The sequence below is a fragment of the Myxocyprinus asiaticus genome, chromosome 37 (assembly GCF_019703515.2).
Source record: "Myxocyprinus asiaticus isolate MX2 ecotype Aquarium Trade chromosome 37, UBuf_Myxa_2, whole genome shotgun sequence".
Taxonomy (NCBI): Eukaryota; Metazoa; Chordata; class Actinopteri; order Cypriniformes; family Catostomidae; genus Myxocyprinus; species Myxocyprinus asiaticus.
The window spans coordinates 27314601-27337494 of record NC_059380.1 but is presented as its reverse complement, the minus strand read 5'-3'; the positions used below and the strand labels follow the sequence as shown (position 1 = coordinate 27337494).

Here is a 22894-nt window from a genome sequence, read left to right as displayed (position 1 = left end):
CACAAAATTACAAATAACAGCAAGTTACAACAAATACAATAACATCAGCGTATATAAAATCGGCAAACAGTAATGCTATAAGCAGTACATAGTCATTTGCATTATTTATTCATACCACAGGGAGCTGAAGTGCTGCTTGCTGAATAATGCTCAAGCCTGATAAACATGCAGACAATAGGCCTAACTCATGAAAAATATTACTTTGTGGCTATTTGAGTCTTTGAGTCTTCCTCTGTTTTAAGGATAGCAGAAATAGCGCTTGTCAAAGCATAGGGCTTTTCACTTTTTCTCAAGAATAATCTGGGGAAGATACTGCAGATATGAGGATGCAACAAACTCACATAGAGTGAAAATATGAGCAATTCATCTGCAAAAATTCTTCAAAGATCTACACTTTAAGAGGTATGTTTATTTTGTTTTACATATATTTATATTTTTATATGTACATGTTCTTGACAACTTTGTTTTCATTGATTTAAAAAAAAAAAAAAAAAACATTTACACATGAGAGTAATTGACATGAAACTTTAAGCATTGTCATCAGTGTCCTGCTGTGACACGTTCTTCATCTAACTAACAACATTTTATGATCTTGTATAGCTACCGGTGTATATATACATATATATTATTATTATACTTCTTGTTTCCACAACCTCATATTAACTAAGACAAGTTTATTTATGCTTCTAGAAAAAAGCTGAAAGGTTAAAAACTTGCTGACTTGTCACAGCACCTAAAATACACACTTTCCCTTGTACTTTCATATACAGATTAACCTAACATCTGTATGCTGGGAAAAAGTTTCGGACATGTTATTTGTCTGATCTAAAAGTACTTATTTTTAGTGCTTTCTCTAAAAAATCCACTCATCACATTTACAGTGGTTTTATATGTTTTAAAGTTATGACCATTTTTGCACTGGTGGGGCCTGTTGTCATGACTATTTCCTCTTTTATTTTTTAACACAAAAATCTGAAACTGAGCTAGAAAATGAAATCAAAGAGTCGGTGTGTTGTGGTGTGGTATGTTGCGGGCCGGGTTTGGTGGGCCGCTCTGGGCCAGAAAGTCTAGGGCCACTTTTTAATGCCCCTGCCTTAATAGTATAAATACACAGAGAGGCTAATTACAAGATTGAAAACAGATGTTTGATTCAGAGCCCCAGAAACTCAGTATTCATGTGACGGCGCCCTCTGGTGGTGAAAAGATGGAACCGTCACACCTATCACACTGAGCCTGGATCTCAACATCGAGTTTGTCTGGTATTACATGAAGAGACAGAAGCAATTAAGACAGTCTAAATGCATAGAACTGAGGAAAACTCTCCAAGATGCTCGAAACAACCTATCAGCCAACTGCTTTGAAAAACTGTGCACAAGTGTATCTAGGAGAATCAAATATTGATTTAATTTTTGAATGTTGACTGCACTTTGTATATAGTAAATTGATAAATAAAAAAATATTCATGGCAGAATTTTTAGAAACATCCTCACTATACAAGATTTTTCACAACTGCCTAAAACCTTTGCAGTGTACTATAATAATATACTCATCCTTGTTTTGCTAATAACTCTATTTCTCTGGTTACATCATTCAAAACAAATGTTGGTGAGTGAAGGGAGGGGTTAGTTTAGTTAGAGGGGCGTTTCGATGACAGCTATATAAGATGCCCACTTTGCCTTAGAGAAAGAATGAAGAGAGAGAAAGAAAGAAAAGACAGAGGGATACTTTTTTTATTGCTGATTCAGGGCCAGAAAAGAGTTTGTTTGTTTAGTATAACATTTCTCATCTGCAGTCCGAATTTGAATGCAAGTATGGCTGTGATTGTAGGGTTGCTGTTCTTTCTGTCTGTAGGGCTGAGTAAGCAGGCGGTAGATGGCTGCACCTGTGAACCAGGACATCCACAAAAGCTGTTCTGCAATTCTGACATAGGTATGTCAAACGCTCCAATAAATAAATAAATACATACATACATACATGCATACATAAAAATAAAAACCTGCTTTTAAAAACTTTTCAAAAGTAAAGTTTTAATTTTTTATGATTTAGAGTGGAGAATTTTACATTTAAAGATCTCTCACAATTGAGACAAGCTTCTAACTAAAAATGAATCTTCTGGAAACTATTGTAATTTAACATCTTTAAAACTATATTAAAACTGCCCTGTCTCAGCTAATTCTCAGATTTCTGGATAAACAAGACAGTTTGACTTGCTAGCCTTGCTACAAATATTTACAAAGGACATTACAGGGATGATATTCCATAAACATTTGCGTTAAATTAAGTGTTCTGTTATAAACCTTGCATTCTCATGAAACAGTGCCATTTGTGAGTTAGGTGTGTCCTTATGGCTTACTACTAATATAATTAACATCATACTGAACTTACAGTATTTCTTTTTAGTGTATAATGCAAAGTAACTTTTAAATAAAGATTATTTTACTTTTATCTTCCATTAGAAAACAAATCATCAATCAATTTGCGCTCCCCCATTCATCACCATTACATTTAAATGATTTATATAGAGTTTGAAAGATTTCATTTGACCTAACTTTAGCTTCAGTTGCAATTAAAATAACATGATGTCCTCCTTTAAAAAATTGACATTTCCTCCTTTAAAAACACTGGTTAGTCAATTTCTTTTTCACTATAATTGTCTTTTTTCTTTTTCTTTTCTTTTTTTCTTTTTTTTTTTTTTAGCCCTGTTACATTTTAATGCTTATCTTAACAAATTAATAAAAATGTTATTAATGGAGTAGGTAGGCCTGTTAATGCATCACAATATTATGCTTAATAATTAGTAATACATTTATATTAAACTATTTTATATTCATAATTATTTTCCAAAATATGCTAAAGCCGAAAATATAAATGGTGGGATAATTTGCACTATACAAGAAAATTGCAGCTATCCAGCTTAATCGCCCGGTTGCTCAGTTACCTTAGAGACGCATTTACTTTTAATTAACTTTCTGAACTCTCTGTGAGGGATTATACATTCTTTAAGTTCTTTAAGCTTTGTAGATGACACAAAGCTGATATATCTAAGAACACAATAATACTTTACATGTGTGTTATTTTACAGCTATTGATACCTCCTAGTGGGAAAGTTAATGCAAAAATGAATATTCTGTCATCATTTAATCACCCTCACGTCATTCCAAATTTAATTGATAGTTTTTTTTTTTTTTTTTTTTTTTTTTTGTGCCATGGAACATTGACGCTGCTATTTTCCCTATAAATGAAAGTGAATGGTGACTGAGATCATCAGTACTGTGCCTGCTGTAACATAACATCTTTTGTGTTTCACGAAATTGAAAAAAATCATACAGGTTTGGAACAAAATGAGGGTCAATAAATAATTACAACATTTAAATCTTTTTATTAACTATGTCTTTAAATGTTCTGAAAGATCAGTCCCACTCAGAGAGTGGTAAAATGTGAAAGCCTGTTTCAGTGCATCAAAGCTGCTTTGACATTCCAGTCTTTGTTCTGGAACAATGAGGCATGGAATCACAGATATGAGGTGACATGCAGATTCCTGTAGTATTCATACAGCTAATACATTAAATCCAAATGATCCCTCTTCTAGAAAACAACTACAGCATCAATCTAGCACACTCACAATCCATAACCAAATTATGCATTTTTAAGTTTTTATTCGCCAAAAACAAAAGTTCTGTCTTGTAGTTTAACGCCAAATACTTTTGTCTTGACAAAGTGAATTTCAAAATGCACAACATGCAAGTGTATTTTTGAATGGACTCTTTAATGTAATGGAGCTGTTTTGTTTTGTGTGGCATCTGTTGCATCTTAGTGAAATGCTCGGTAATGGTAAATTCAGTCATAAAAGAAGTGACTGTCATATTTCGTAATGCAAAAGCTTGCGTAGCTAGAAGTACCAGTGTTTATGTGCCTGTATAGTGTGTGTTTAACAAGATATGAGACTAGGATACTGTTCCTTCTTTTGGTTAAATTCTAAGGCAGCATTGCATGTACCCTTCATGGAGAAGGCAATCGTGGGACACATTGTGATGAGTGAAATTTTACATTTAATTGGAAATATATTTTTAGTAAATTGATAACACTTAATAAGGTTGCATTTGTTAACATTAGCTAACAACATTAGTTAACATGAGCTAACAATGAACAATACTTTTACAGAACTTATTAATCTTGGTTAATATCAATTACAACATATACTAATAAATTTTTCAAATTATAAGTTGTATATGTTAACAATAGCTGATGCATTAAGAACTAACCTGTATTAACAAAGAACACTTGTATTTTCATAAACAAACATGGATTAATAAACTAAGATTAATAAATAATGTAAAAATGTATTGTTCATTGTAAATTCATGGCATCTAATGCATTTACTAATCTTAACAAATTGAACCTTATTGTTAAGTGTTTCCAAATAATTCAATACAGAAGTATTGACAAAAATAGTTAAATCTAATTACAAACTATTTTCCCCAATACTTGTGTATGCCATTTGCTTTTTGGAGTATTGCATTACCTTAACAACACACTAATGCCAAATTACATCAATTGTTAGTCGAGTCTCACATGCGCTTTGCATGAAGAGCATTCTAAATTGGTCACTTATAAGGTTCCATTTTAGTTATGAGTCTCATTGTCTCCATTCTACAAGATGAAGGTGTAGTGTCCTAATTTTACCTCACAGAATGACCGTAAATGATTCCTTTGAGAAAAGCTGGATTTTAATGTTTTTAGCATTCTGCACTAGTAACAACAACTGACTCTTTTTCCAATTAGTCATGCATGCTGAGATAACTGGAGAGAAGATCATACCTAATGATGAAAATATACCTGGCATGGGAACAATCCAGTATGAATTAAAAGTTATCAAGGTGAGCTAAAGTACTTGCTGAGAACACCGTCATATTCCCATTCTCCCCAGGAGAATCACTGCATGTTATAACATGCTTTTTCTGGGACAAAACAGTCTTCAATCAGATTAGTCTGATGTGAACGAAGGAGGGGGCATTTACACACTTTTTGGGTTCCTGCTGTAGAACATAGCCTTCCTGGTAAAACTTGGCGCTAACAATGCCCACGGGTCAATGTCACGGATTCGATTCCCAGGGAACAAATGTACTGGTTAAATGTATTGTTTGAATGCAGTTTAATTGCTTTGGATGAGAAATGTCTTGATTTCAGCCAATGAATTCAGACTGATGAAGTCACTGAGGGAATCTAAATTTGCAAGTGACAGTGTATGGAATAACATGAGAATGCTTCTTTTGTTCACAGAATCTTAAAAAATAAATAAATAAAATAAATCACAAGATAAGTTACCAGATAAAATCAGAAATAAAAGCTATTGAACATTTGTTTATTTAGTTTTGGTTACAAAAATACCCTGTTTTTATTTCCAGGTGTTTAAGGGTTTTGACAGAATGAATGACATTAAATATGTCAACACACATGAAATGTCTTCGTTGTGCGGGACCAGACTGAACCACGGACAGTATCTGCTTTCAGGTAAAATAAGGGTTTGTAGTTAACACCTACAAACCTGCCAAATGCAGGTACGAATCATAGATTTGCAATGACAGAGAAGAGTGTACAGTAGCTAGATAATGTTAAGTTACAGACTCCTCAAATAAAATTATGTGGCGAAACTTGCCAGGGAAAAATCAAGCCCCACAGGGAAAAGAAAGGACCCACCAATCAAAAATGAATAAGCAGCAGGGGAAAAGAAGAACATTATCACTCGTGTGATTGTGTGAGTGGCTCTTTAATGACTCTTACAGTAAGAAAAATAACAGTTGACATATGCTTTGGAAATGAGAGGAATAAGAGGAAAGAGGAAAGGAGGAGAAAGAGAAATGTCTGTTCTATTTTTTTATTAATATGAAATATCGATATAATAATTAATACAGGTGCATCTCAATAAATTAGAATGTCGTGGAAAAGTTCATTTATTTCAGTAATTCAACTCAAATTGTGAAACTCGTGTATTAAATAAATTCAGTGCACACAGACTGAAGTAGTTTAAGTCTTTGGTTCTTTTAATTGTGATGATTTTGGCTCACATTTAACAAAAACCCACCAATTCACTATCTCAAAAAATTAGAATACATCATAAGACCAATAAAAAAAACATTTTTAGTGAATTGTTGGCCTTCTGGAAAGTATGTTCATTTACTGTATATGTACTCAATACTTGGTAGGGGCTCCTTTTGCTTTAATTACTGCCTCAATTCGGCGTGGCATGGAGGTGATCAGTTTGTGGCACTGCTGAGGTGGTATGGAAGCCCAGGTTTCTTTGACAGTGGCCTTCAGCTCATCTGCATTTTTTTTGGTCTCTTGTTTCTCATTTTCCTCTTGACAATACCCCATAGATTCTCTATGGGGTTCAGGTCTGGTGAGTTTGCTGGCCAGTCAAGCACACCAACACCATGGTCATTTAACCAACTTTTGGTGCTTTTGGCAGTGTGGGCAGGTGCCAAATCCTGCTGGAAAATGAAATCAGCATCTTTAAAAAGCTGGTCAGCAGAAGGAAGCATGAAGTGCTCCAAAATGTCTTGGTAAACGGGTGCAGTGACTTTGGTTTTCAAAAAACACAATGGACCAACACCAGCAGATGACATTGCACCCCAAATCATCACAGACTGTGGAAACTTAACACTGGACTTCAAGCAACTTGGGCTATGAGCTTCTCCACCCTTCCTCCAGACTCTAGGACCTTGGTTTCCAAATGAAATACAAAACTTGCTCTCATCTGAAAAGAGGACTTTGGACCACTGGGCAACAGTCCAGTTCTTCTTCTCCTTAGCCCAGGTAAGACGCCTCTGACGTTGTCTGTGGTTCAGGAGTGGCTTAACAAGAGGAATACGACAACTGTAGCCAAATTCCTTGACACGTCTGTGTGTGGTGGCTCTTGATGCCTTGACCCCAGCCTCAGTCCATTCCTTGTGAAGTTCACCCAAATTCTTGAATCGATTTTGCTTGACAATCATAAGGCTGCGGTTCTCTCGGCTGGTTGTGCATCTTTTTCTTCCACACTTTTTCCTTCCACTCAACTTTCTGTTAACATGCTTGGATACAGCACTCTGTGAACAGCCAGCTTCTTTGGCAATGAATGTTTGTGGCTTACCCTCCTTGTGAAGGGTGTCAATGATTGTCTTCTGGACAACTGTCAGATCAGCAGTCTTCCCCATGATTGTGTAGCCTAGTGAACCAAACTGAGAGACCATTTTGAAGGCTCAGGAAACCTTTGCAGGTGTTTTGAGTTGATTAGCTGATTGGCATGTCACCATATTCTAATTTTTTGAGATAGTGAATTGGTGGGTTTTTGTTAAATGTGAGCCAAAATCATCACAATTAAAAGAACCAAAGACTTAAACTACTTCAGTCTGTGTGCATTGAATTTATTTAATACACGAGTTTCACAATTTGAGTTGAATTACTGAAATAAATGAACTTTTCCATGACATTCTAATTTATTGAGATGCACCTGTATATATTTAAATCTATGCTACAACTTTCATAATCAGGCTTCTTTCTCTGATTCTTGAGACATGGGACAAACATGTCTCAACTTTACATGACATTAGTTTTTAAATTTTTTTTTTAAATAATTATCATTTTTTTAATAATTAACACTGTTCTTAAAACAAATGTACCATTCGATTGTCTCTTTATTTTATCACAACTATGACACTATCACTATTTACCCCTAAAACCACCTATCCTCATACCATAACTCAATACTTATCTGCAGTATACTGTAAGTCTGATATCAGAAGTCATACCTAATATGTGCTTAAATTGTAAAATTGGTTGAGATACAGAAGACAAAATGTGCTGTTTCTGTTTGTTTGCTGTCTCTTAGGAGAATACATCAGGCCTGACGGGTTCGTCATTACACTGTGTAACTTTGTTGAGCATTGGGACAAACTCTCCTCAATGCTAAAATATAACCTTCAGTATATATATAGGATGGGCTGTGAATGCAAGGTAATGACCTACATCATACTGTTTGTTTCCACCCAGCTGATCACTATCCATACATTATGACAACATTATTAACACATAAAGCCAACATAAGGTTCCTCTAAAATACATTTCTTTACACCTAATACTAACAGATATCAAGGGACTTTAATGCGCAACCATGTTATTTGTTTATTGTTATAATACTACTAAGGCAAGGTTGCCAACTTTGGATACCTGGTTGGAGTGATATTTTGACATCATGGCCAGGGCTGCATTAATACATGGGCGAAACGTTAAACCCCGGGGTATCGAAGTACCTTAATGTGGCCCTGGACATATAAGACCTACTATCTTTAATGTCTAACACCACAACAAGACCTAGTCAAACCCTACAAGGCAAATAATGATCTGCTTTTTAAATAAATAGTGCTCTCTTTATGTCAAATTAACCTGCCATACACAATTTCAAAACACCCACTATTGCACAACTAAGTTTTTATTTATTTATTTAGTTTTTACTGGGTCAAAAATTGTTGAGGTACAAGCTCAAAGTTGATTGGTTACATGATTGTGATTAATTACTAATTAATATAATTACTAAACTGTATTACTTAACTGGATATCAGGAACCTTTTGAATGTAACATTTTCTACTTCAAGATGCTATTGGAAATCATACTAAACTAACTTACTATAAATAAAACCTTATTTTTATAGGGCTAGTTATTATATTCTGACTGTACCTATGAATAGACCACTTTACTGAGCTGGGACTGTGCTTCCAGTAAAAGAAAAAAAAGGTTTCCTGTTGAAATATTGGGTCTGTTCCAAAACCCAGTAAGCATCCTCCAGAGGCAACATTTTAAGACATCATAGGCGCGCTCCCGACTCGAAGGCTGTTCCAGAAGGTGGGTGTCTTAACTATGCTGCCTCTTAAGATATCTCGTTTTGGCCAAATTTTAAGGTAGCATCGGATGTATCCTTCCCCGGGTAGGAGATCCCAGAATGCACTGTGATGAGCTCGGTGGAAAAATAAATCCAAGATGGCAGACGATGCAAGGAAAATTGATTTAAAAACCAAATATTTTACACAAAATGTGTGTGTGTGTGTGCAGTGCACATTTATGCTTATTAGAGGATCGTGTTGTTCCCTCACGTCACCTGTATTGAAACGAGTGTCTCATTCGCTGCGTGTGAGGAGCACTGTTTGAATTATGTGCAGAGCCGCTGCCTATGTAGAGCGCTCCAAATCGCTCTCGTATGAGGAATTATTTCAGTAAGGATGCTGCCATAGAAGACAGTTGCCTATGTAGGCAGGAGACAGCGAGGCAGCTCACTAAGTTTTGGAATAGGCCCATTGTTTTCCTCTCATCAGGCTCTTAATAATTTATAGTAAGTCATATCTTGACTTATCTGAAGGCAAACATAGTTAGTTTGTTAGAAAAGAAAAATGTGTCCATAATTTGTCCAAAATTCAAGGAGGTTCAGATTTTGAACCCCTTCATTCTACATTATACTTGCCCTTATGAATGTTTAGCCTGCCAAAGTTCTTCCACTGTTTAACTGGCATTTGTAATAATATGACCATAACCACAATGGCTCCTCTTTACCTTAGATAGATCAATGTAGCTATTCTTTCTAAAAAATGAAACTATAGTATTTGTTATAGAAAAACTAATAGCCTAAACACACGTACATAAAATAATATTATATAATATGAAGTCTAATAGATTCCCTCTAATAGATTTAAAATAAAATGTATTTTCCTGTCAATGTGTTACCGAATAAACACAATACATCTGAGTAAGGGTGATGATGTATATTTTAAAAAGCCTTGTAACTGATGTTGATGCGGCACAGTGTGTCCTCTTTTTACCTTATCAGTGCCGTTTATAATGTCGGGGTTGTCTAGCAGTTTGAGAGGTTCGACTTCTTCCACAGCGCTTTAAAGCAGAGTCTTTGTTTTATTCTAATGGGATGCATACATTTTGTGGTCTTCTCCCTCTGCCGGGATGTACTGCATCTAAAGCGTAGGTAGCTGACTTGCCTAATCAGTAATGGCTTAACCGACAGCATTTTTCAATGAGTGGAACTCTTAAGGGAACTGGTCTCAGAACAGTTTGAAAAGCACCTTAGTTCATCCTACCTCCGTATACAGCCTTCTGAAGGCAGCATTTTCCAGTTTTCGGACACAGCCCTTACGTTCCTCTCTGTGCTATTCCAGAGCTCTAGTTATCTGATCCGATTTCTGGAGCACGCTGATGTGCGTTGGGGTGGTAAATTTGATTCGGTGGCCCGAATATTCAAGTCTCGTGCTGATGGAAAAATCCAAATGAATGAAAAGTTCCCAGAAAAAATCAGAAATGCTATATTTCATTTATTTTACATTTAATTATGTTGTCTTATTATTTGGCATGAGATTTATTTGGGTAGAGTGAGAGTGTGAGAGAGCCTGAAAGCTGAAGAGTTGGCCACCCTCTAAGTGACTAAGGCAATTTAGAAGAGGTTATTAACAACTAGTTCACCCAACCATACAGAAAGTTGTGTATATATTAAGACTGAGGCACAAATTTGTGTACAAATATGTAAAATGTATAAATCTGTGGTGTGATGATTTAAACGTTGCCATATACCACTCAGCTGCTAATAACAGCAAGTGATCAGTATGGCTAAAATTTTAAAGGGGTCATGTCATGAGGAATAAAATTTAAAGTAAAAGGTCATTGTACTATGTAATTCCTCATGATGTATCGATTAGAGATTAAAATATTTACGAAAGACAGTGGTGAAGTATATGCTAGTAAGCCTGCCAGGTGTCTTAAATATTTTGTGTTAGCAGGGACATCCTGTATTTTGGTCAATTAATCACGCCCTTTGTCCCGTGATTATGCAACTATTCAATCAAGGGAGACCCTCTCTGCGGTCGACCGGCAAATCAATAGTGCGGGGAATCCTCACCCGGCGAACAACTCACATTATTCGACATGGGAAGTGCATTAATGCGGAGATAGACAGGGGAAACCCACGAGCCCATGGTCTCTTAATGTAATAATTCTCTTTACAGCTGAACAGGGGTGCATTAAAGTACCTCTGGGCCCATGGGCTTGCCGTTCCCCTGGGCCCCATGCCAGTTGTCGAGCAGAGGAGGGGTTGAAACTATTAATCTATGAGCATGCGCTACACAGATGGCTTTCACGGTTGCGCAACATCTCTGTGCTTACAAGTGTCTCCTGCTGAAAGCGTTTAGATGTGCTCTTCCTGCTAACATTGTCGGGGGAGAATAGGGTGGCGGACGCCACGAGAGGGGCCCCCCTGGGAGTTGGGGCCCCTGGGCTTCAGTCCGTGTAAATCTGTGCGTTAATGCGCCCTTGCAGCTGAAAACAGATTTATTAACCTTTCACATTCACGGCTTATGTTAGTCTGGACTATTTTTTCTGTTGTCAGCTTTACATATAATTATTTTATCACCAAATAATGTAGTATGCTTGATAATAAAAGTATTGGGGAAGCAACAGTGTGCCGAATTTGTTCAGTTTTCAGTTATTCAGTCGAACAACTGCTGTAATTTGATTATGTTCTTCACATATTGGCACATATAGCTATCAATGATTGTCTGGAGTGAGTGTTTTTAGTGGATTTTGAAAAATGCTTGAACGTTTTCATTCTTTCATTTTTGGAAAATACAGTTCCACACGAGTAATGGCATGAGGTGTGCAAAGATGTTAGCCAATCAAAACAGTGGGTGTGTCTTAAAGCTGTAGTACGAGTGTTTCAGACAGGGCTAAACACACACTGTAAAAATATTTAGTGTGTGTTTACAGTAAATTCCTGGCTACTATTTGCATGACTTTCACAGTATATTTTACAGTAGTATTTTGACAATTTATTAAAATCAAAAGTCAACTGTATACTGTGACTTCACAGTGAACAGGACCAATAAATTACTGTAATGTAGCAGTGCTGTATTGCAGAATCATAATGATCATCTGTTTTTTTTTTTTTTTTTAATCTAAAGTGTTTGTTAATCATCACCATCATTGAGATTTGTATGCTGAGTTTTGATATCTGTGCTTGCCTAACTGACAATTTAAGCTAAAATAGTTAAATAGTTAATAGCTTAAAAAAAACAAAAACAAAAAAAACCTTTAAGAGTGGAGAATAAAAGCAAACTAAGAAAAGCAAACTGAATAAGATTCCAAAGCTAAGCAATTTGAATAGCCTAAATACATTTGATTGACGTGTGCGGTGGATGGTCATCCAATGGGGGTGGGAGGTGGAATTGTGTGTGTTTATGGGTGTGTATCCAACCAGCTCTGAAACCAGCTCACAATATTACAACATTTGATTTGAAGCTAAAATGTAATTGAAAATCAGAAAAGACTGTACTTTTTTATTATTATTATTTTATGAAGCAATGAACAACCCCATGAAAAACTGTGGATGACGCAATCAAATCCAAAACTTTGAATCAAAAGTTCTATCATCTTTTGTGATTCATGTCATAACTATAGCTAACAATATACTCAACTTTCAAAATGTGATGTCTACAGATTTCCAACCACTCTGACTGGCCCATTCACAGCAAAACTAAAGATGGGTGTATACTGACTGACTGGAAACAATTATGGCCACCTGAGGATGGAGAGCAGGCTCATGAATATGCCTGTATCAAACACAAAAATGGTTCCTGTAACTGGTATAAAGGAATGTCAAACCATAAAGACACAATGGACATATGAAGACCACCACAGTTTCTAATTACAAAAGAAGATAAAGTTGATTGATGCCGTGCTTCCGGTCTAGCCTGCTCTGTAGAATTCCGCTAGAATTGCATCAGTTTGATCTGTCAGAGTAATTATGTTTTTGCTGGATTTTTAGAATGCTTAGATTTATTGGTACTTCAGCTTCTGATGCATTCAATTTAAAGTGTTCTTTCTTCTATAAGTACATATGTTTTAGGGTGCAAAACCTCCCATAGTTGTTGCAATTCATATATTTTAAATCAAAAAGTATCTGCTGTCTCCATGCAGATATGAAGATAACATTTTTGTATTTCAAATTAAATGTTTTTCCCTGCTTTGTATTCGATGGAAAATGTATGTCAGCAAATTTTTAGGCAGATGCTATTTGCACCCTGGTGCAAATAATGATATATGCTATTTACACCCCAGTGCAAATAGTGGCAGATATTATTTGCACCCTTGTGCAAATAGTGTCAGATACTATTTGTACCAATATTTAAATACTAAATAGTGTGGGCATCACTGCAGTGTGTTTATTGTTTTTATTTAGAGTCCCACAGACACACTACATTAACCTCTACCGCTAAGCCTAAACTTAACCTTACCTTAGAAAAAATAACCTTGGTTTTACTACAGTAACCATGGTTTCACCATGGCATTATTTGTAAATTTACAGTAACCACAAAATTAACCATTTTTACTATAATACCACCAAATTACTGTACTAACACCATGGTTAATTGTATTAAAACTTTGGTTTCTGGCAAAAAACATGGTTACTACAATATCAGTAATACAGTGATGCAATCTACACACAAGAAATGCCAAGCCGCGGGAATGAGTGTGATCGACAGAACTCGCCTCCGGGTCAAACCCTTCTCTGCACTCACTGACATTCACCGTGACCAAATCACTGTGATGATTCATTTTTATCTATTATTTGAAGCAGTATTAAAGGAAATATTAAGAGTGAAAACAGGAAATCAGATGTGAAAAAGAATGGGACAAACAGTGGTTTCGAACCGCAGTCGCCAGGACAACACTACACATACATACACCGTCTTTACACCCCACGCTGCTGCAGCAACATCGATTTAGTTTGTTGTATATTTCTGTGGTTCCACCAGACTACTGGGGTGCAAATAGACACTCCAATTTTTTCTTTTCTTTTTTTAAATATGCTTACAAATTTGGGGACTTGTTAGTGACTGTTCCTCAAATAAATGCATATTTTTCCTGACACTTTTTATGATTTATCTTATTTATTTTTCTAATTCATTTCTTTTATTGTTCTTACAGTATCTGTAACTCCAACAATCATTTCTGTACAGCAAATACTTTTGCGAATGACTGGAAATCTGAATGCCACATTGATAGAATATGTAATGAAGAAATCCATTAAGCTTTCCAACAAGCTGTAACGAATGCTGGAACTGCTGACAATGATGGCAATGAAGAAGACGTGAAGATGAAGAACCCAAGTGCAGTTTATTTACAAATGTGAACACCAATAACCCTGACTACAAAACATGAACTAAACTAGACTTGACTTAACTTGACTATGGCTTGACTACAACGTCCCAAACACATACCATCACATTCAGTACTCGACAACCAGACAATGCAAACATGAGGGCTTAAATACAAGACATGGGAGAACATAAACCAATGAACAAACAGAACTCATAACAAGCTAATTAAACAATAACCCAATGAAAACATGACACAGGAACATGGAGGGAAAACAGAAATCACATGACAATGGAAACAGGAACTAGAATTTCAAAATAAAAGACATGAATCAACAAAATACACCTGACATATCCCCCCCACTAAGGGGTGGCTCCTGACACCCCAACACATAAACAAAACACGTAAAACAAGACATAAATTCAAAGTTCAGTAGGGACCGGGGGGGGGGGGGGTGTCTTGAGGTGTGGAGCATGGTGTGGTGAGAAAGGGCGAGGGGCATGGGACCAGGGCAAAGACTGTGGGGGGTGAAGCCATGAGAGGCTCGAGGGCGGAGCCATGGAAGGTGGAGCCGTGAGAGGCATGGAGCAGGCTGAGGCGTTGCTGTGACGTGGCACTCTGGCTCGGCGGCGGCCATGACGTGGCACCCTGGCTCGGCGCCGGCCATGACGTGGCACCCTGGCTCGGCGGCGGCCATGACGTGGCACCCTGGCTCGGCGGCGGCCATGACGTGGCACCCTGGCTCGGCATCCGCCTCCCCCACAGTGAACGGGGAACCGATGAACCGTAGGGCGAGGTCGATATATTGAGCCAGGCTGAGAGAACTGCGACCGCCAGGCATCAAAAAAAGAAATGGACTCATTCAGTCCAAATCTAAAACAGTCTTTGAGGGCAACCTCATTAAAGTCCACCTGGCTGGCTAGACCGCAGAAGTCCTCAACATAGCCCTCCGGGGGACGATTCCCCTGATGTAGGCACAGAAGTAAAACCGCTGGGTTCATGGTTGGTCAAGTATTCTGTAACGAATGCTGGAACTGCTGACAATGATGGCAATGACGAAGACGTGAAGATGAAGAACCCAAGTGCAGTTTATTTACAAACGTGAACACCAATAACCCTGACTACAAAACAAAACATGAACATGGACTAAACTAGACTAGGCTTGACTATGGCTTGACTTGACTATGGCTTGACTTGACTACAACGTCCCAAACACATACCATCACATTCAATACTCGACAACCAGACAATGCAAACATGAGGGCTTAAATACAAGACATGGGAGAACATAAACCAATGAACAAACAGAACTCATAACAAGCTAATTAAACAATAACCCAATGAAAACATGACACAAGAACATGGAGGGAAAACAGAAATCACATGACAAGGGAAACAGGAACACATGACATGAAACAGGAACTAGAATTTCAAAATAAATGACATGAATCAACAAAATACACCTGACACCAGCATGCTGCCTCCCCCAAGATAAATATATTACAATTTCAAGACTCGTATCACCCTTGTTTAAATGCAATAGATTTCCGTTGTTTAACATTTACTGTTAATGGGGTGTGGTGTGTATGTTTCATAAACAGGCATGCTATCAAATCTGTCTCAAATCCAGTCTATTAATCAAATGTGTGCCAATAAAACGAACAGTTTTTTGTTATCCCTGTCTGAAAATATGGCCAATTAAAGTTACTTTTTGGCAAAGCACTTATTATTTATAAGCATTGTGTGTTCAGTACTGTATGTAAGTTCTTAAAACAATTATATTGCAACATGGCTCTGGGAAAAATGTTTAAATGGAACATATCATACATTTTTAATTATTACATTTCTTTTTCATGTGAAGCCATTTTGAATGTTAATATAGTTATTCTTTGCAGCAGAAACAAAGCTAGGAAAATTGTTCAGTAAGTTACTCAAAAAGTAATCCGCTATGACTAATTACTGTTCAAAAATTTTAATCAGATTACTTTTTTTAAAAAAATCACATTACCAATTACTTTAATATTTAATTACTTTCTAAAACACTTTTCACCAGAAAAGTTTTTGGTTTTCAGCTCCACGTATTCAAAATAATTTTATCCTATATTGTTGCATACAAGTCATACACTTAGCAGCACCACACATTTCTCACTTACAATAACTTACTAACTCTTTTGCTGTCACAGAAATGCAAACAGACATATATGCATTTAAATCAATTCTTAAAGTGCATTCTGCATAAATATTATTTTAGAAATAGCATTCTAAATGTAATGTACTTAATAGTATTTAACTTCATTGAAAGTCAGTATTGTAATTTGATTACAAGAATTTAAAATGTAAAGCATTACATTACTTAAGAGTAATTACATTACAGTAACACTTGCCAGGAACAGCACAAGATTTTTCAGCCTTTCCTATAATTTACTCAACTCATTAGGTCGTCTGGTGTTTAGAAGGCCCTTTCCATGAATAGGGTACAAGTGTCGCAGTTTAAATTTTTTGACTCATTTTATAATCATGCAGTGCACACAAAATGTGTGAAACAGCTAAAGATTACACTGTTGTCAGTAAAATTAAAAATAGTTCTTTACAGCAATGAATTGCATATCAATTCAAAAGATTATTCAGTACATTTTTGTAATGGGGTGGGATTTGTTCAGAAGGGCAGTTCCTATATAAGCCATATAAGACATTGACTTTGCCTTGAGAGTGAAGATCACAAAAAGAGAGAAAGAGAGAAAGCTCAGTTTCATTGCCTGATAAGAGAAAAGTTCCAGAGTTTTTCATTCAGCTTTTCTTTTTTCTGTCAGAATTTGAGTTTGAGTATGGGTGTCTCACTGTCTGCTGTGACTTTTGGGCTGTTGCTCTTTCTGTCTGTAGGGCTGAATAAACAGGCTGCAGAGGGCTGTACTTGTAAACCAGAACACCCTCAACAGCTGTTCTGCCGTTCTGAGATAGGTATGTCAATCACACCTATAAAACTTGACCTTTAGGTCTTTTATTTTTAAACCTTTTCTAGCAAATCATCAGGATGCATTTGCCTATAATTGATGTTGTAACAATTCCATATGCTTGAGTTGATTTAGAATGGAGAATTTGAGCTTAAAGTTAGTTTATATAAAAGTTAAACAAACTATTAAGTCTCTGATGTAAGGTATTCAAAGTATTCTATTGTGTAGTTCAATATTAAATTATTTGAACAGAGCTGATGTTTTTCCTAAGGGACTCTATGATGTAATCCTGATCATTGCCTTTAACAATGTCAATGTCATATTTATTTGTATAGCACCATTAAAAACAACAGAAGTTGACCAAAGTGCTTCACAGCAGTAAATAAAAACCCTAAAGTAAACATGCTATTATTAATAGCTATTCATCAAATAGTGAGCAGGGAGTTTAATGAGAATATGTATGCTTTATAAATAGTATCTGTCACATGTGACTCTTTTTCTAATTAGTAATTCAGGCTGAGATAACCGAAAAACAAGAAATAACACAGAACAATATTTTCCCAGACTGGGGATTAATTCGATACAAATTCAAAACTATCCAGGTGAGTTACTCCAGTACACCATTTGCATATTGCCACAGTCTTTATCTGAATGTGAAGGATTTGTTTACTGCATTCGAATCGGAAAGAACTACAAAAAATGGTTTTTCACAAACATGAAGTCTCTTGTTTTTGTTTCATGTGAGTCCAGGTGTTCAAGGGTTTTGAAAAAATAAATGGAACTAAGTATGTCTACACGCCTAAAGAAATAGGAATATGTGGCGTCAGTCTGGACTATAAGCAATATTTGCTGTCAGGTAAGGCGATGTTTTAATGTGATATCTGAACTACACCCTGGTCCCTGTGTCGTTATTATGCAACCAAGAGAGTTACGCAAATAAGCAAACCAACAATCTATTTTCTTTTTCTTTGGTTGCATCACAAAGTTCTTTCAAAACTTTATATTTGAAAAGGTTTTGCTCACAGGTTTTTGCTAACAAATACGACTCCATATATACTGTAACAACTTATATCAACTGATTTAAAGAAGTTAAAACTTTCCTTAATCTTTTAATATAAATGGCTTAATATAATGTAACATACTGTGACAAAACCTTCATAACGTTCATAACTGGGTCATGACCCAATTCCACCACCCTCAGCTCTCAACCCTACTTTCCTGTCCTCACTTCACTTTCCTCTAAATTAAAGGCAAAATGGTCAAAAATAAAATAAGGAAACAGCATTAAATACATACATTTTTTGTTAAGGAAATCTCTAATAACTTAAGTCTAATATGAAAAGTTATACTGTAAGATGTGCCTAAATTGTAAAATTGGTTGTGATACTTAATTTGTATTATATACAAATATATAAATACATATTATATATATTTATTTTTTGCCTCAGGACATGTTATGAATGGAGGGCTTGTTGTAACACTGTGTGACTTCGTTTACCATTGGGACAGACTATCCTTAACTCAAAAATATAACCTCAAAGCCAGATATCAGATGGGCTGTAAATGCAAGGTAATTACCTATATTATTACTACAATTTACCATTGTAACCATAGTTACTGCCAAAATGCCATAGTTACAACAGTTGTTACTGATGTAACTGTCATAAAAAAAATAAAAGAAAATTCAATACTATGTAGTTGTGGGTCTGTACAGCATCACTCTTTTTGAATAAATATCAGTTTACTACCTGATTTTGATGGTAGTTCTGTGACTACAGGGTTGGGAGGGTTACTTTTGAAATGTATTCCACTACAGATTACAGAATACATGCTGTAAAATGTAATTTGTAACATATTCTGTTAGATTACTCAAGGTCAGTAACGTATTCTAAATACTTTGGATTACTTCTTCAGCACTGGTAGATTTTTTCACTTGTTTTGACATAAAAACTCTGCCAGTACAGTAAGACAAAATACACATGTTAAAAATACATTCTCTGAAAAACCTAAATATCTAATGCAGTGTTGTTTCTAAAACAAGATAAATCAAATTGATCTTGTTTTAAGGATTTTTTGATATTTTTACATGAAAACAATACAAAATTATTATCAAGAATACGATTTTTGCCCTAATATCAAAGATCTTACTAGAATAAAAGAAATTATGATTCAACGTGAATTTTTTTTTATAAAAATATATGATCGTGTCTGGTAACATGTGCATGTAAAATGGCTAGAAATAGCATTTTAGTTTAGCGTAAAGCTGACAATTTACACAAGGTTTATTTCTATTTCTTCTGCTCCAAACTTACTTCAAACTAACTTCTCTGTCTGCTCGTATGAATGTAACACATCATAATAAAGTGTTTCACCACTTCGGATCGCATCTTTTATATGTATAAATGTTTTCCATCTGAAAGGACTAAATATTAAATGAAACAAATGACAATAAAATGCAAAGTAATCTCTTCAGTTATCAAAATACTTTTTGAATGTAACTGTATTCTAAATACTAATGATTTAAATTGTAACTGTAGTGGAATACAGTTACTTATATTTTGTATTTGAAATACGTAATCCCATTACATGTATTCCGTTACTCCCCAACCCTGTGTATAGTCTTATAAGTCTCCTTTACAAGGGTGTAGATGTGGCTTGAACATGGGGGGTTTCCAGAGTGAAGCAGTTGTAGTTTTTTTAGCAGTGTTTCAGTTGTACATGGTATAAATAGAAATATTTTTTATTTTTTATTATTTACAGTAGTAAAATACTTGTTATGTTAGAACCATATAAAAATAGACTCATCTATCAAACTGTGATCTCTACAGGTCTCTGTCTGTTATGAAAAGCCCTGTTGCCTCAGGTCTCAAAAGGAGTGTCTCTGGACAGACTGGGAACTCTACGTCTTCATTCAGAATGGAGAACAGGCTCGTGAGTTCACTTGTATCATGAACAATGAAGAAACCTGTAGCTGGTATAAGGGAAGTTCAAAGGTTGACACTGTGAAAATGTGTAAGTCCTAGGGACCAAGAGCATGAGTCGTTTCCCATTGTAAAAAGGTGGAAACGTTTGTTGAAGCTTTCATATGCTTTTTTCCCCACCCGAAAGGTCAGAATGCTTTTATGGTTCTTTTATGGTTCTATGGTATTAACTAAATAATTAATTTTTAAACAAAGTTAACAATTCTGTTTCGCAGCGCAGTTGTTTTAGAGGGTTGAAACACCCCATTTCTAAAACAAAATAAATGTCAAAGCATGTTAATAATGTTTTGTCGTCTCTTTAAATTTTTTTTTTTTTTTTTTTTTTCACATTTGTATTTTGGTGACTATGGTGTTAAAAAAGGGAAACAGTTCACTAAAATTTAGTAAAAAGTAAAAAAAAGAAGGAAAAAGTCACTTTCGTAACATTGCTCTTTCATAACATTGCTCTCACATGTATTTATCTTCACAAACAGCATTATTAACACCAGTGCACAAAAATAAATTATTGCTAAATGTTTGAAACACCCAAAATGGCTAAATATTTTGATAAGTTAAATTCTGTGCTATCATATTTGTGTGACTATGTATCCCAAAATTACCTTTTAATTGAGAATGCTACTTACATAGCGCTGGTCAAGGATGAATGCAAATAAAACAATTTGCATGTCCCCATTCATTGCCATTAAGTTTTAATGTAAAGCTTTATGCATTTTCTGATGAAATGCAGAATTTCACTTTCTGTTCGATACTGTATGTGACATTGCCCCCTTCAAAAATAATGCTTTAGAATGCTTATACATCCTATCATTTGTTTGGACCATACGATTCAAACAGAGGTATGTTTCTTTTACAGTCTTTATCATTATTTCAATATGCTTACACTTACATTGACCCTAACATGCTCAATATTTCAACTCCGTTTTTGGAATCATAGTTATCAATTTTGAAGGCCCCCCAAAGGAAGTCAAAACAATTTGTGGGGAGGGTTGTAAAATGTACACATAATAAGAAGCTTTAATTCTAAATATGTGTTTAATATGCATTTCTTTAGCTCTGTTTGAATTTAATTTGTAATTTCAGTCACCCCTAAAATGGGTTATACCATTGACGTTGCCACAGTTAAGTACATTTGGTGCACATTCAAAGGTGCACATTCATTCGGTGTATGGACAGAGCATAGAACATAACTTAAATCACTAAATATGAAAAATGTTACTATCTGAAAGTAATTGTAGTCTGTCCAGTTAAGTGCAAATAAATACAGTTCCGCTAAATCAGAAAGCTTATCCTCTTGATCTTAATGTCATTGAGCCGAATGTATGAAGCTGGCTGTCTCCTGATATTTGAAGCATATAATTTAAAATGTATAACACTGAAAATAACAGAACTACATTAAAAAGAAAATTAACAACAAACTGAAAAAGAGCACACATTTTTTAACGGTTGTCAATTAGATGTGTTACGTTCATTACTCTAGTATGCTGCAGGTGTGTTCTCTCAGGATCATCATCGGGCAATTGAAAGAAAAAGCTCTACATACTGAGATATCACCAATATCTGCAGTGTTTTGTTTCCTGGCGTAGAGATGTGTTATAACATGTTTGGTAGAAATATAATCAAAACTAATCAAGTATGTTGTGTGTCACTTTTCAAATATTCTGATGGTAGTATTGTAGGAAACAACCCCCTTAGTCACAATGTTTGATCCATGAGAAAGTACAGTTCAATTAGATAGGCCATATATAATGATAATGAGTGATGGCAACATGAGGGAAAATTTACACCAAATACAAGAGCCCATCTTTTCTCACTGGCATTTCAGTCACCAGTGAACAAACCATAAACAAGAAAAAGAGAACAGTTTTTTACTATTCGCTGAAGGAAAGTTACTTATATTTAGTATACTTATAAATTAAAATAAATTAGTTATTGATACCGAAGGTGACTGTATAATTTGCACCCTGATAATATTATTAATCATAGTTCTTCAGCTTTAAATAAATGAAAATGAAGCTACTCTTACCATGTCCCTGTAGTTTGAGTAGAATGTCTGATCAATTAGAGGGAATTTATCTGGTCCCAACTTCTTGTATGTGCTGATCAGTTGAGAAAACTAGGAAAAAAAACAGAGAATAAAGGTTGGTAAAGGCAGAACTTTCTGAAGTGTTGAAAGAGTGCCAATCTTAATTGCTGTTTGGCAGTTTCAGCAGTGATCTGACTATTAAAAATAGCTTAGTTGGTGTAACCTAATGTGTTCAGGTTGATTCAGACATATTATGTTTTAGACTCGAATCAAACCAATTAATTTAAATATTACCACGTGATACACATTTTTAGGTTAACATTTATTTCAGTGTGCACATATAGTTTTATTAAAAGGGTCTGGTAGGGTTTTAAATCCTGACATTATTCAGTGATTTTCTTAAATTATATATTGTTTTAATCTTCTGCTATTGGCTAACTCTTAAACAAATAAAACTAACCCCAAAATGCTGTCAGCAAAATGGCAACTAGAGATTAATTTCCCCAGAAAAAGCTCTGTGCTAAAAATCTGTTTTTGTGAATTGAAGTTAATGTGATGTGGGAAATGCTTTAAATAAATGAAGGTATTTATGCAACAGCACAATTATACATTGCATTTAGACTGCAAGATGAATAATTAATAGCTTTCATGAAAATGTTATTTTACTTTGTGACATAAAGAGTAAAATGCTTCTAAAAGCCACAGAAATCATAAGAAAATGCTAAAGTTTTTTCAGATTGACAGTTATTGTAATTGA

At 35.3% G+C, this 22894-nt stretch overlaps 3 protein-coding genes across 3 annotated transcripts in view; 2 read left to right on the top strand and 1 right to left on the bottom strand.

Moving 5' to 3' along the window:
- Positions 1–22894, bottom strand: part of LOC127427833 (synapsin-2-like) — a 168131-nt gene that overhangs the window by 31121 nt on the left and 114116 nt on the right. The window contains exon 5 of the mRNA XM_051675652.1: positions 22138–22227. Coding sequence (XP_051531612.1) covers positions 22138–22227 — 90 coding nt within the window. The remainder of the gene's footprint in view (positions 1–22137; positions 22228–22894) is intronic.
- Positions 1551–13887, top strand: timp4.1 (TIMP metallopeptidase inhibitor 4, tandem duplicate 1). The gene is made up of 5 exons (XM_051675656.1): positions 1551–1929; positions 4783–4877; positions 5406–5511; positions 7868–7992; positions 12521–13887. The coding sequence occupies exons 1-5, from the start codon at positions 1689–1691 to the stop codon at positions 12707–12709; spliced, it is 756 nt and encodes a 251-aa protein (XP_051531616.1). The 5' UTR covers positions 1551–1688; the 3' UTR covers positions 12710–13887.
- LOC127427836 (metalloproteinase inhibitor 2-like) lies at positions 16876–20397 on the top strand. The gene is made up of 5 exons (XM_051675657.1): positions 16876–17140; positions 17641–17735; positions 17884–17989; positions 18582–18703; positions 19962–20397. Exons 1-5 carry the CDS (start codon positions 17008–17010, stop codon positions 20154–20156), a joined length of 651 nt encoding a protein of 216 aa, XP_051531617.1. The 5' UTR covers positions 16876–17007; the 3' UTR covers positions 20157–20397.

Bases quoted from the DNA above. Each gene is read 5' to 3' on its own strand.
- timp4.1 (XM_051675656.1), top strand. From the start codon at position 1,689: ATGAAGAGAGAGAAAGAAAGAAAAGACAGAGGGATACTTTTTTTATTG. The intron at 1,930-4,782 runs GTATGTCAAACG...TTTTCCAATTAG, and splicing joins GTTCTGCAATTCTGACATAG to TCATGCATGCTGAGATAACT. The intron at 7,993-12,520 runs GTAATGACCTAC...TGATGTCTACAG, and splicing joins GGATGGGCTGTGAATGCAAG to ATTTCCAACCACTCTGACTG.
- LOC127427836 (XM_051675657.1), top strand. From the start codon at position 17,008: ATGGGTGTCTCACTGTCTGCTGTGACTTTTGGGCTGTTGCTCTTTCTG. The intron at 17,736-17,883 runs GTGAGTTACTCC...ATGTGAGTCCAG, and splicing joins ACAAATTCAAAACTATCCAG to GTGTTCAAGGGTTTTGAAAA. The intron at 18,704-19,961 runs GTAATTACCTAT...TGATCTCTACAG, and splicing joins AGATGGGCTGTAAATGCAAG to GTCTCTGTCTGTTATGAAAA.